Source organism: Carassius gibelio, chromosome B8, assembly GCF_023724105.1.
Source record: "Carassius gibelio isolate Cgi1373 ecotype wild population from Czech Republic chromosome B8, carGib1.2-hapl.c, whole genome shotgun sequence".
NCBI lineage: Eukaryota > Metazoa > Chordata > Actinopteri > Cypriniformes > Cyprinidae > Carassius > Carassius gibelio.
In genome coordinates, this window is record NC_068403.1 from 24,389,831 (window position 1) to 24,404,412 (window position 14,582).

Genomic DNA, 14,582 nt, shown 5'->3' on the forward strand with positions numbered 1-14,582 from the left:
AGTTGGTGTGCAATGAATCTAAAATATATGAAAGTTAAATTTTATCATTACGTTATGGAAAATAATGAACTTTATCACAATATGCTAATTTTTTGAGAAGGACCTGTATATTTGACATCTAAAAGGAAACATCCAATCTTGCAGATGAGCAAACACTCTAAATAATTCGTCTTGCAGATGTAAATATATAGACATTTCATTTTTCTCCAAATTTAGCACATATAGTTATTCATTTATTTTTATATATATGTTTTTTTTTGGCAGTTAGCGAGTCTTAGGACATTGTTTGAACGGAAACGTGTTGGCCATTAACCTACGTGAAATGCATCAATGCAACGATTATTCACCACATCCACGACTGATAAGTCAGTTAGCTATGTAAATGGAAGAGACCTGCAGCAGGTGCACAATAACTATGATATTACTGCTGGTGGGTGGGGGCTATCTTGTTCTCTGCGGGGGGCCTTTAAGGTGTGCGGTATGACACTGAACCCAGCATACAGAGAAGTTCCTTCGGAAGGATGTTTCTTTTGAAAACATACTCCAGACAAATAGGTATAAGGTAGAGGAACTTCAAATGAGTGCTTCAGAGTACAGTTTTTCTGTAGAGGATCATCAGAAGAGTCTGTCTCGTGCAGGGGAGCTCCAGAAGGATACATGTTCTTCAATGAAACTGTTATGAGAGAGCCTTAAGTCTTCCAAAAATGATGCCTCAGAGCCAATGTTTGCTCCAGAACTTTAAGAATTATATTGGCAAATTTTTTGTTAAATTCAAGCGTTTGTATATTCAAGTAGCCTAACGACCAAGCGGCCAGTGAGTTAACCAATGTTTGATCAACTTAGCCTTCTCAAATCAATCACCACTTAACCAAAATAAAATCTATACATAAAATACTTAATTATCACAATGTTAGTTTAAACATTTAACCTATATAGAGGTGTGCTATATTAGGCACATATTTAATAGTTTGTGCAGAGAGTGAAAGCTAAAGCCACTTTGCCGGACTAGGAGTCGCGAAGCACAATCACTTGCATTTTTTCCCCTTGAGGAAACAACCATCATTTTTGCTCATAACAGCAATTACATTAATGTAGAGGCACTATTTTAGAGCGCTTACAATACGGGCATACGTTGCAAGTGGAGCAAAAGCCCTTCACAAAACCTAACCGAAACTCAGTAAATATTATTTTTCCCCTGGCCCCAACATATTATGGTTCTAACTTGCTGGGGTTTTGCGGCAAGCTTTGAGTGCGCTTTTATGTGGAACTCTTCCAGCACTCGCTGCTGTTGCTGGACACCAATCACAGTCGAGCCTCTCTTGACAGTTACGGTATAGGTCTGGTGTCGTTTCCACCAGTGAGGCAAATCCTTTTCATCACCATAATTGGAGATTTTAAAACATAGATCCAAGACGACTAAAACAACCCCGATTCCCCACCCACGTCTGAGCTATGACGTGAAAACTGTCCCGATGTCTTAAGTTGGGGCCCATAGGGCTCAGGCTGAAATTCAATACTTGGCTAAAGGAACAGGTCTCAAGGAGAGGAACTTAAAGCACAGATGGCAGAAGGCAGTTAGCGATGTGAGGAAACAGCCAAATAATACCAAAAACACCAACTCTTCAAATCAAGCATTTTTTATTTGAGGTGGGGGGACCAACAAATTTCTAAACTGTTCGAGTAAACAGGGAAAACATGGCCATATGAATAGAGCATAGAATTTAAGAGATCTCCAGTAAGTGTTAGGCAGGAATCCCATTAACAATTCAACCACCACGGCGCTGACCATTTCCTTGGCCACATGCCTGACCATTCCCTTGACCACTTCCCTGGCCATAACCACTTCCCTGACCATAACCACTCCCCTGACCATGGCCGCTTCCCTGACCATAACCACTGCCCTGACCGCTTCCCTGACCATAACCACTTCCCTGACCATAACCGCTGCCCTGACCGCTTCCCTGACCATAACCACTCCCCTGACCATGGCCACTGCCCTGACCATAACCACTCCCCTGACCATAACCACTCCCCTGACCACTTCCCTGGCCTTGTCCCTGTCCCTGGCCCTGACCACTTCCCTGGCCCTGACCACTTCCCTGGCCCTGACCGCTACCCTGGCCCTGGCCCTGACCGCTACCCTGGCCCTGTCCCTGACCGCTACCCTGGCCCTGTCCCTGGCCCTTTCCACTTCCCTGTCCCTGACCTTGTCCCTGGCCACTACCCTGGCCCTGTCCTTGTCCCTGACCACTACCCTGGCCTTGTCCCTGGCCCTGTCCCCTACCCTGGCCTTGTCCCCGACCGCTACCCTGTCCTTGTCCCTGTCCACTTCCCTGTCCCTGACCTTGCCCCTGTCCCTGGCCGCTACCCTGTCCCTGGCCGCTACCCTGTCCCTGGCCCTGACCACTACCCTGGCCTTGTCCCTGGCCTTGTCCCTGGCCCTGTCCCCTACCCTGGCCTTGTCCCTGACCGCTACCCTGTCCTTGTCCCTGTCCACTTCCCTGTCCCTGACCTTGCCCCTGTCCCTGGCCGCTACCCTGTCCCTGACCACTACCCTGGCCTTGTCCCTGGCCCTTTCCCTTACCCTGGCCTTGTCCCTGTCCACTTCCCTGGCCTTGTCCCTGACCTTGTCCCTGACCACTTCCCTGGCCTTGTCCCTGACCACTTCCCTGGCCTTGGCCCTGTCCCTGACCTTGTCCCTGGCCGCTACCCTGTCCTTGTCCCTGACCACTACCCTGGCCTTGTCCCTGGCCCTGTCCCCTACCCTGGCCTTGTCCCTGGCCCTGTCCCTGGCCCTGGCCCCTACCCTGGCCTTGTCCCTGGCCGCTACCCTGGCCCTGTCCTTGTCCCTGTCCCTGACCACTACCCTGGCCTTGTCCCTGGCCCTGTCCCCTACCCTGGCCTTGTCCCTGTCCACTTCCCTGTCCTTGTCCCTGACCTTGTCCCGGACCACTTCCCTGGCCTTGTCCCTGGCCGCTTGTTTCACTGCATGCAAAGCCACCAGTGGTTGGGCAACACTTCTGTGTGGCCGGACATTGGCCATCATGGAAACAGCTTTTAGCACACCGTGGAATCATCCCTGGTATTGGACATTGACCCGGCTTCACTGTGTAGACACAGATAGTCAGTTTTAGTTTGTGCATATAGACAGTATGCCATTTAAGTATACAACATGAAACACTCAAAGCATGAATAGCAGGTTTTACCTACAGAGTGAATTATATTCTAAGTATTATAATGCTTTTTCTTTTTTGTAAAGCCATCCTTTAAAACCTACTACTCATTCCTAAATGGTGTTAATAACTTTTAAAGATGGAGTCACTAATTTCTGCATTTCTTCAGGAAGTGTAATGAAGTCAACAGGTCTTCTCACCTGTGGTTCGTCTTTGAATAGCGTGAGTTATGTTCAAGTATCCAAACAGACACAATAAAACAGCAATCAACGAGAAATACACTCGAGCTGTCATCCTCCCGTCCTGCGATCTCACAACGATCTCTGCTGGAAAATGTGCTGAATTGTTGCGTCAGGAGAAGCGGACAGCGAAGCGCACAACAATCAAACAAATAAGTGGTGCTGTAATATCTACCTCAGTAAAATGGGGTTTTAAAGATCCATGGAGAGCAGGTCAATTACAACCCTGATCAAACTCACCTGCCTCTAGCTTTCAAGTAATCTGAATGCCTTGATTAGTTTGCTCAGGTATGTTTGATTGGGATTGTATGAGCTAAATGCTGCGTTCACACCATGCCATAATACTGTAATTAGCCTATTTTTTTTCCTGCATGTTTGTGGCTCCATATGCTATAGGCAGGGCTTAAAAAACGAAAGAGAGAAAGAAATATCGGTTCACCCAGAGCAGAATCTGTATTTTATCATCTCTATTCATGTGTTTCTCTGTATTAATGCTGTTCTGAAACTGGTTTTAGTAGAAAAGATGTTTAGCATCATTTTTTCATAGGGTCAAAAAAACAAAGAGAGTCTTAGCCTTAATTGCACTTAGTCATAGCCAGCATCATTTTTTTTCTAGATTTTGGCCAGATTTTAACTAGACAAAAAAGAAAGAAAAAAATGGCCAAAGCTTTAAAGACATTAAAGCATTTTTCAAGATATTTAAAATGTTTGCTGCATAGATTAAAAAAAATGTGTTTTGACAGGCTAAAAATAGGCTAAAATACTGTAAAATCTGAATGTTTACAAACATTATAGCACATGTACGTCTGTAAGATGTCTGTTAAAGATCTCTTGATCTGGAAAGCATCTGCTGTCTACAAACGTCTGACAGATGTCTTTCAGATGTCAGTTTTACATATGTTCTAAATCATAAACATCTTAAAGACTTCTAATAGACATCTATTTTTATTCTACAAAAAAATAAATATATATACACACACACACACAGGTCCTTCTCAAAAAATTTGCATATTGTGATAAAGTTCATTATTTTCCATAATGTAATGATAAAAATTATACTTTCATATATTTTAGATTCATTACACACCAACTGAAATATTTCAGGTCTTTTATTGTTTTAATACTGATGATTTTGGCATACAGCTCATTAAAACCCAAAATTCCCATCTCAAAAAAATTTGCATATTTCATCCGACCAATAAAAGAAAAGTGTTTTTAATAAATAAATAAAAAGAGTCAACCTTCAAATAATTATGTTCAGTTATGCATTCAATACTTGGTCGGGAATCCTTTTGCAGAACAGACTGCTTCAATGCGGCGTGGCATGGAGGCAATCAGCCTGTGGCATTGCTGAGGTGTTATGGAGGCCCAGGATGCTTTGATAGCGGCCTTAAGCTCATCCAGAGTGTTGGGTCTTGCGTCTCTCAACTTTCTCTTCACAATATCCCACAGATTCTCTATGCGGTTCAGGTCAGGAGAGTTGGCGGGCCAATTGAGCACAGCAATACCATGGTCGGTAAACCATTTACCAGTGGTTTTTGCACTGTGAGCAGGTGCCAGGTCGTGCTGAAAAACGAAATCTTCCTCTCTATAAAGCTTTTCAGCAGATGGAAGCATGAAGTGCTCCAAAATCTCCTGATAACTAGCTGCATCGACCCTGCCCTTGATAAAACACAGTGGACCAACACCAGCAGCTGACGTGGCACCCCAGACCATCACTGACTGTGGGTACTTGACACTGGACATCAGGCATTTTGGCATTTCCTTCTCCCCAGTCTTCCTCCAGATTCTGGCACCTTGATTTCCGAATGACCCGCAAAATTTGCTTTCATCCGAAAAAAAGTACTTTGGACCATTGAGCAAGTGTGCACGGTGGATCTGGATGTTTCTACTCCAGACTCAGTCCACTGCTTCCGCAGGTCCCCCAAGGTCTGAAATCGGTCCTTCTCCACAATCTTCCTCAGGGTCCGGTCACCTCTTCTCATTGTGCAGCATTTTTTGCCACACTTTTGCCTTCCCACAGACTTCCCACTGAGGTGCCTTGATACAGCACTCTGGGAACAGCCTATGCGTTCAGAAATTTCTTTCTGTGTCTTACCCTCTCGCTTGAGGGTGTCAATGATGGCCTTCTGGACAGCAGTCAGGTCGGTAGTCTTACCCATGATTGCGGTTTTGAGTAACGAACCAGGCTGGGAGTTTTTAAAAGCCTCAGGAATCTTTTGCAGGTGTTTAGAGTTAGTTAGTTGATTCAGATGATTAGGTTAATAGCTCGTTTAGAGAACATTTTCATGATATGCTATTTTTTTTTGAGATAGGAATTTTGGGTTTTCATGAGCTGTATGCCAAAATCATCAGTATTAAAACAATAAAAGACCTGAAATATTTCAGTTGGTGTGCAATGAATCTAAAATATATGAAAGTTAAATTTTATCATTACGTTATGGAAAATAATGAACTTTATCACAATATGCTAATTTTTTGAGAAGGACCTGTATATTTGACATCTAAAAGGAAACATCCAATCTTGCAGATGAGCAAACACTCTAAATAATTCGTCTTGCAGATGAAAATGCCGATGTAAATATATAGACATTTCATTTTTCTCCAAATTTAGCACATATAGTTATTCATTTATTTTTATATATATGTTTTTTTTTGGCAGTTAGCGAGTCTTAGGACATTGTTTGAACGGAAACGTGTTGGCCATTAACCTACGTGAAATGCATCAATGCAACGATTATTCACCACATCCACGACTGATAAGTCAGTTAGCTATGTAAATGGAAGAGACCTGCAGCAGGTGCACAATAACTATGACATTACTGCTGGTGGGTGGGGGCTATCTTGTTCTCTGCGGGGGGCCTTTAAGGTGTGCGGTATGACACTGAACCCAGCATACAGAGAAGTTCCTTTGGAAGGATGTTTCTTTTGAAAACATACTCCAGACAAATAGGTATAAGGTAGAGGAACTTCAAATGAGTGCTTCAGAGTACAGTTTTTCTGTAGAGGATCATCAGAAGAGTCTGTCTCGTGCAGGGGAGCTCCAGAAGGATACATGTTCTTCAATGAAACTGTTATGAGAGAGCCTTAAGTCTTCCAAAAATGATGCCTCAGAGCCAATGTTTGCTCCAGAACTTTAAGAATTATGTTTGGCAAATTTTTTGTTAAATTCAAGCGTTTGTATATTCAAGTAGCCTAACGACCAAGCGGCCAGTGAGTTAACCAATGTTTGATCAACTTAGCCTTCTCAAATCAATCACCACTTAACCAAAATAAAATCTATACATAAAATACTTAATTATCACAATGTTAGTTTAAACATTTAACCTATATAGAGGTGTGCTATATTAGGCACATATTTAATAGTTTGTGCAGAGAGTGAAAGCTAAAGCCACTTTGCCGGACTAGGAGTCGCGAAGCACAATCACTTGCATTTTTTCCCCTTGAGGAAACAACCATCATTTTTGCTCATAACAGCAATTACATTAATGTAGAGGCACTATTTTAGAGCGCTTACAATACGGGCATACGTTGCAAGTGGAGCAAAAGCCCTTCACAAAACCTAACCGAAACTCAGTAAATATTTTTCCCCTGGCCCCAACATATTATGGTTCTAACTTGCTGGGGTTTTGCGGCAAGCTTTGAGTGCGCTTTTATGTGGAACTCTTCCAGCACTCGCTGCTGTTGCTGGACACCAATCACAGTCGAGCCTCTCTTGACAGTTACGGTATAGGTCTGGTGTCGTTTCCACCAGTGAGGCAAATCCTTTTCATCACCATAATTGGAGATTTTAAAACATAGATCCAAGACGACTAAAACAACCCCGATTCCCCACCCACGTCTGAGCTATGACGTGAAAACTGTCCCGATGTCTTAAGTTGGGGCCCATAGGGCTCAGGCTGAAATTCAATACTTGGCTAAAGGAACAGGTCTCAAGGAGAGGAACTTAAAGCACAGATGGCAGAAGGCAGTTAGCGATGTGAGGAAACAGCCAAATAATACCAAAAACACCAACTCTTCAAATCAAGCATTTTTTATTTGAGGTGGGGGGGGGACCAACAAATTTCTAAACTGTTCGAGTAAACAGGGAAAACATGGCCATATGAATAGAGCATAGAATTGAAGAGATCTCCAGTAAGTGTTAGGCAGAAATCCCATTAACAATTCAACCACCACGGCGCTGACCATTTCCTTGGCCACATGCCTGACCATTCCCTTGACCACTTCCCTGGCCATAACCACTTCCCTGACCATAACCACTCCCCTGGCCCTGGCCGCTTCCCTGACCATAACCACTGCCCTGACCGCTTCCCTGACCATAACCACTTCCCTGACCATAACCGCTGCCCTGACCATAACCACTCCCCTGACCATGGCCGCTGCCCTGACCATAACCACTCCCCTGACCATAACCACTCCCCTGACCACTTCCCTGGCCTTGTCCCTGTCCCTGGCCCTGACCACTTCCCTGTCCCTGACCGCTACCCTGGCCCTGTCCCTGACCGCTACCCTGGCCCTGTCCCTGACCGCTACCCTGGCCACTACCCTGGCCCTGTCCTTGTCCCTGTCCCTGACCACTACCCTGGCCTTGTCCCTGGCCCTGTCCCCTACCCTGGCCTTGTCCCTGGCCGCTACCCTGTCCCTGACCACTACCCTGGCCTTGTCCCTGGCCCTGTCCCCTTCCCTGGCCTTGTCCCTGACCGCTACCCTGTCCTTGTCCCTGTCCACTTCCCTGTCCCTGACCTTGCCCCTGTCCCTGGCCGCTACCCTGTCCCTGGCCACTACCCTGGCCCTTTCCCTTACCCTGGCCTTGTCCCTGTCCACTTCCCTGGCCTTGTCCCTGGCCTTGTCCCTGACCACTTCCCTGGCCTTGTCCCTGACCACTTCCCTGGCCTTGTCCCTGACCACTTCCCTGGCCTTGGCCCTGACCCTGGCCCTGTCCTTGGCCCTGTCCCCTTCCCTGTCCATGACCGCTACCCTGTCCTTGTCCCTGTCCACTTCCCTGTCCCTGTCCCTGACCACTACCCTGGCCTTGTCCCTGGCCCTGTCCCCTACCCTGGCCTTGTCCCTGGCCCTGTCCCTGGCCCTGGCCCCTACCCTGGCCTTGTCCTTGTCCCTGGCCACTTCCCTGTCCCTGACCGCTACCCTGTCCTTGTCCCTGACCGCTACCCTGTCCCTGACCTTGTCCCTGGCCGCTACCCTGGCCCTGTCCTTGTCCCTGTCCCTGACCACTACCCTGGCCTTGTCCCTGGCCCTGTCCCCTACCCTGGCCTTGTCCCTGTCCTTGTCCCTGACCTTGTCCCAGACCACTTCCCTGGCCTTGTCCCTGGCCGCTTGTTTCACTGCATGCAAAGCCACCAGTGGTTGGGCAACACTTCTGTGTGGCCGGACATTGGCCATCATGGAAACAGCTTTTAGCACACCGTGGAATCATCCCTGGTATTGGACATTGACCCGGCTTCACTGTGTAGACACAGATAGTCAGTTTTAGTTTGTGCATATAGACAGTATGCCATTTAAGTATACAACATGAAACACTCAAAGCATGAATAGCAGGTTTTACCTACAGAGTGAATTATATTCTAAGTATTATACTGCTTTTTCTTTTTTGTAAAGCCATCCTTTAAAACCTACTACTCATTCCTAAATGGTGTTAATAACTTTTAAAGATGGAGTCACTAATTTCTGCATTTCTTCAGGAAGTGTAATGAAGTCAACAGGTCTTCTCACCTGTGGTTCGTCTTTGAATAGCGTGAGTTATGTTCAAGTATCCAAACAGACACAATAAAACAGCAATCAACGAGAAATACACTCGAGCTGTCATCCTCCCGTCCTGCGATCTCACAACGATCTCTGCTGGAAAATGTGCTGAATTGTTGCGTCAGGAGAAGCGGACAGCGAAGCGCACAACAATCAAACAAATAAGTGGTGCTGTAATAACTACCTCAGTAAAATGGGGTTTTAAAGATCCATGGAGAGCAGGTCAATTAAAACCCTGATCAAACTCACCTGCCTCTAGCTTTCAAGTAATCTGAATGCCTTGATTAGTTTGCTCAGGTATGTTTGATTGGGATTGTATGAGCTAAATGCTGCGTTCACACCATGCCATAATACTGTAATTAGCCTCTTTTTTTTCCTGCATGTGCGTGGCTCCATATGCTATAGGCAGGGCTTAAAAACGAAAGAGAGAAAGAAATATCGGTTCACTCAGAGCAGAATCTCTATTTTATCATCTCTGTTGATGCGTTTCTCTGTAGTATTGCGGTTCTGAAACCGGTTTTAGTAGAAAAGATGTTTAGCGTCATTTTTTCATAGGGTGAAAAAAAACACACAACGAGAGTCTTAGCCTTAATTGCACTTAGTCATAGCCAGCATCATTTTTTTTTCTAGATTTTGGCCAGATTTAAACTAGAGAAAAAAGAAAGAAAAAAATGGCCAAAGCTTTAAAGACATTAAAGCATTATTCAAGATATTTAAAATGTTTGCTGCATATATATATAAAAAAAATGTGTTTTGACAGGCTAAAAATAGGCTAAAATACTGTAAAATCTGAATGTTTACAAACATTATAGCACATGTACGTCTGTAAGATGTCTGTTAAAGATCTCTTGATCTGGAAAGCATCTGCTGTCTACAAACGTCTGACAGATGTCTTTCAGATGTCAGTTTTACATATGTTCTAAATCATAAACATCTTAAAGACTTCTAATAGACATCTATTTTTATTCTGCAAAAAATAAATATATATATATACACACACACACAGGTCCTTCTCAAAAAATTTGCATATTGTGATAAAGTTCATTATTTTCCATAATGTAATGATAAAAATTATACTTTCATATATTTTAGATTCATTGCACACCAACTGAAATATTTCAGGTCTTTTATTGTTTTAATACTGATGATTTTGGCATACAGCTCATTAAAACCCAAAATTCCCATCTCAAAAAAATTTGCATATTTCATCCGACCAATAAAAGAAAAGTGTTTTTAATAAATAAAAAAAAAGAGTCAACCTTCAAATATTTATGTTCAGTTATGCATTCAATACTTGGTCGGGAATCCTTTTGCAGAACAGACTGCTTCAATGCGGCGTGGCATGGAGGCAATCAGCCTGTGGCATTGCTGAGGTGTTATGGAGGCCCAGGATGCTTTGATAGCGGCCTTAAGCTCATCCAGAGTGTTGGGTCTTGCGTCTCTCAACTTTCTCTTCACAATATCCCACAGATTCTCTATGCGGTTCAGGTCAGGAGAGTTGGCGTGCCAATTGAGCACAGCAATACCATGGTCGGTAAACCATTTACCAGTGGTTTTTGCACTGTGAGCAGGTGCCAGGTCGTGCTGAAAAACGAAATCTTCCTCTCTATAAAGCTTTTCAGCAGATGGAAGCATGAAGTGCTCCAAAATCTCCTGATAACTAGCTGCATCGACCCTGCCCTTGATAAAACACAGTGGACCAACACCAGCAGCTGACGTGGCACCCCAGACCATCACTGACTGTGGGTACTTGACACTGGACATCAGGCATTTCGGCATTTCCTTCTCCCCAGTCTTCCTCCAGATTCTGGCACCTTGATTTCCGAATGACCCGCAAAATTTGCTTTCATCCGAAAAAAAGTACTTTGGACCATTGAGCAAGTGTGCACGGTGGATCTGGATGTTTCTACTCCAGACTCAGTCCACTGCTTCCGCAGGTCCCCCAAGGTCTGGAATCGGTCCTTCTCCACAATCTTCCTCAGGGTCCGGTCACCTCTTCTCATTGTGCAGCATTTTTTGCCACACTTTTTCCTTCCCACAGACTTCCCACTGAGGTGCCTTGATACAGCACTCTGGGAACAGCCTATGCGTTCAGAAATTTCTTTCTGTGTCTTACCCTCTCGCTTGAGGGTGTCAATGATGGCCTTCTGGACAGCAGTCAGGTCGGTAGTCTTACCCATGATTGCGGTTTTGAGTAACGAACCAGGCTGGGAGTTTTTAAAAGCCTCAGGAATCTTTTGCAGGTGTTTAGAGTTAGTTAGTTGATTCAGATGATTAGGTTAATAGCTCGTTTAGAGAACATTTTCATGATATGCTATTTTTTTTTGAGATAGGAATTTTGGGTTTTCATGAGCTGTATGCCAAAATCATCAGTATTAAAACAATAAAAGACCTGAAATATTTCAGTTGGTGTGCAATGAATCTAAAATATATGAAAGTTAAATTTTATCATTACGTTATGGAAAATAATGAACTTTATCACAATATGCTAATTTTTTGAGAAGGACCTGTATATTTGACATCTAAAAGGAAACATCCAATCTTGCAGATGAGCAAACACTCTAAATAATTCGTCTTGCAGATGAAAATGCCGATGTAAATATATAGACATTTCATTTTTCTCCAAATTTAGCACATATAGTTATTCATTTATTTTTATATATATGTTTTTTTTTGGCAGTTAGCGAGTCTTAGGACATTGTTTGAACGGAAACGTGTTGGCCATTAACCTACGTGAAATGCATCAATGCAACGATTATTCACCACATCCACGACTGATAAGTCAGTTAGCTATGTAAATGGAAGAGACCTGCAGCAGGTGCACAATAACTATGATATTACTGCTGGTGGGTGGGGGCTATCTTGTTCTCTGCGGGGGGCCTTTAAGGTGTGCGGTATGACACTGAACCCAGCATACAGAGAAGTTCCTTTGGAAGGATGTTTCTTTTGAAAACATACTCCAGACAAATAGGTATAAGGTAGAGGAACTTCAAATGAGTGCTTCAGAGTACAGTTTTTCTGTAGAGGATCATCAGAAGAGTCTGTCTCGTGCAGGGGAGCTCCAGAAGGATACATGTTCTTCAATGAAACTGTTATGAGAGAGCCTTAAGTCTTCCAAAAATGATGCCTCAGAGCCAATGTTTGCTCCAGAACTTTAAGAATTATGTTTGGCAAATTTTTTGTTAAATTCAAGCGTTTGTATATTCAAGTAGCCTAACGACCAAGCGGCCAGTGAGTTAACCAATGTTTGATCAACTTAGCCTTCTCAAATCAATCACCACTTAACCAAAATAAAATCTATACATAAAATACTTAATTATCACAATGTTAGTTTAAACATTTAACCTATATAGAGGTGTGCTATATTAGGCACATATTTAATAGTTTGTGCAGAGAGTGAAAGCTAAAGCCACTTTGCCGGACTAGGAGTCGCGAAGCACAATCACTTGCATTTTTTCCCCTTGAGGAAACAACCATCATTTTTGCTCATAACAGCAATTACATTAATGTAGAGGCACTATTTTAGAGCGCTTACAATACGGGCATACGTTGCAAGTGGAGCAAAAGCCCTTCACAAAACCTAACCGAAACTCAGTAAATATTTTTCCCCTGGCCCCAACATATTATGGTTCTAACTTGCTGGGGTTTTGCAGCAAGCTTTGAGTGCGCTTTTATGTGGAACTCTTCCAGCACTCGCTGCTGTTGCTGGACACCAATCACAGTCGAGCCTCTCTTGACAGTTACGGTATAGGTCTGGTGTCGTTTCCACCAGTGAGGCAAATCCTTTTCATCACCATAATTGGAGATTTTAAAACATAGATCCAAGACGACTAAAACAACCCCGATTCCCCACCCACGTCTGAGCTATGACGTGAAAACTGTCCCGATGTCTTAAGTTGGGGCCCATAGGGCTCAGGCTGAAATTCAATACTTGGCTAAAGGAACAGGTCTCAAGGAGAGGAACTTAAAGCACAGATGGCAGAAGGCAGTTAGCGATGTGAGGAAACAGCCAAATAATACCAAAAACACCAACTCTTCAAATCAAGCATTTTTTATTTGAGGTGGGGGGGGGACCAACAAATTTCTAAACTGTTCGAGTAAACAGGGAAAACATGGCCATATGAATAGAGCATAGAATTGAAGAGATCTCCAGTAAGTGTTAGGCAGAAATCCCATTAACAATTCAACCACCACGGCGCTGACCATTTCCTTGGCCACATGCCTGACCATTCCCTTGACCACTTCCCTGGCCATAACCACTTCCCTGACCATAACCACTCCCCTGGCCCTGGCCGCTTCCCTGACCATAACCACTGCCCTGACCGCTTCCCTGACCATAACCACTTCCCTGACCATAACCGCTGCCCTGACCGCTTCCCTGACCATAACCACTTCCCTGACCATAACCGCTGCCCTGACCGCTTCCCTGACCATAACCACTCCCCTGACCATGGCCGCTGCCCTGACCATAACCACTCCCCTGACCATAACCACTCCCCTGACCACTTCCCTGGCCTTGTCCCTGTCCCTGTCCCTGGCCCTGACCACTTCCCTGTCCCTGACCGCTACCCTGGCCCTGTCCCTGACCGCTACCCTGGCCCTGTCCCTGACCGCTACCCTGGCCACTACCCTGGCCCTGTCCTTGTCCCTGTCCCTGACCACTACCCTGGCCTTGTCCCTGGCCCTGTCCCCTACCCTGGCCTTGTCCCTGGCCGCTACCCTGTCCCTGACCACTACCCTGGCCTTGTCCCTGGCCCTGTCCCCTTCCCTGGCCTTGTCCCTGACCGCTACCCTGTCCTTGTCCCTGTCCACTTCCCTGTCCCTGACCTTGCCCCTGTCCCTGGCCGCTACCCTGTCCCTGGCCACTACCCTGGCCCTTTCCCTTACCCTGGCCTTGTCCCTGTCCACTTCCCTGGCCTTGTCCCTGGCCTTGTCCCTGACCACTTCCCTGGCCTTGTCCCTGACCACTTCCCTGGCCTTGTCCCTGACCACTTCCCTGGCCTTGTCCCTGACCACTTCCCTGGCCTTGTCCCTGACCACTTCCCTGGCCTTGTCCTTGGCCCTGTCCCCTTCCCTGTCCATGACCGCTACCCTGTCCTTGTCCCTGTCCACTTCCCTGTCCCTGTCCTTGGCCGCTACCCTGTCCTTGTCCCTGACCACTACCCTGGCCTTGTCCCTGGCCCTGTCCCTGGCCCTGGCCCCTACCCTGGCCTTGTCCTTGTCCCTGGCCACTTCCCTGTCCCTGACCGCTACCCTGTCCTTGTCCCTGACCGCTACCCTGTCCCTGACCTTGTCCCTGGCCGCTACCCTGGCCCTGTCCTTGTCCCTGTCCCTGACCACTACCCTGGCCTTGTCCCTGGCCCTGTCCCCTACCCTGGCCTTGTCCCTGTCCTTGTCCCTGACCTTGTCC

The 14,582-nt window shown here is 45.5% G+C and overlaps 1 protein-coding gene across 1 annotated transcript in view; it reads right to left on the reverse strand.

Moving 5' to 3' along the window:
* Window positions 1-1,621: 1,621 nt before the first annotated feature.
* The window catches only part of LOC127963588 (fibroin heavy chain), a 33,004-nt gene continuing 20,043 nt past the window's right edge, over window positions 1,622-14,582 (reverse strand). Inside the window, exons 7-14 of the mRNA XM_052563578.1 lie at window positions 14,420-14,563; window positions 14,258-14,299; window positions 13,946-14,227; window positions 13,790-13,873; window positions 8,594-8,695; window positions 8,114-8,155; window positions 2,812-2,938; window positions 1,622-2,295 (exon numbers count right to left, since the gene is read on the reverse strand). Coding sequence (XP_052419538.1) covers window positions 1,767-2,295; window positions 2,812-2,938; window positions 8,114-8,155; window positions 8,594-8,695; window positions 13,790-13,873; window positions 13,946-14,227; window positions 14,258-14,299; window positions 14,420-14,563 — 1,352 coding nt within the window. The 3' untranslated portion in view covers window positions 1,622-1,766. The remainder of the gene's footprint in view (window positions 2,296-2,811; window positions 2,939-8,113; window positions 8,156-8,593; window positions 8,696-13,789; window positions 13,874-13,945; window positions 14,228-14,257; window positions 14,300-14,419; window positions 14,564-14,582) is intronic.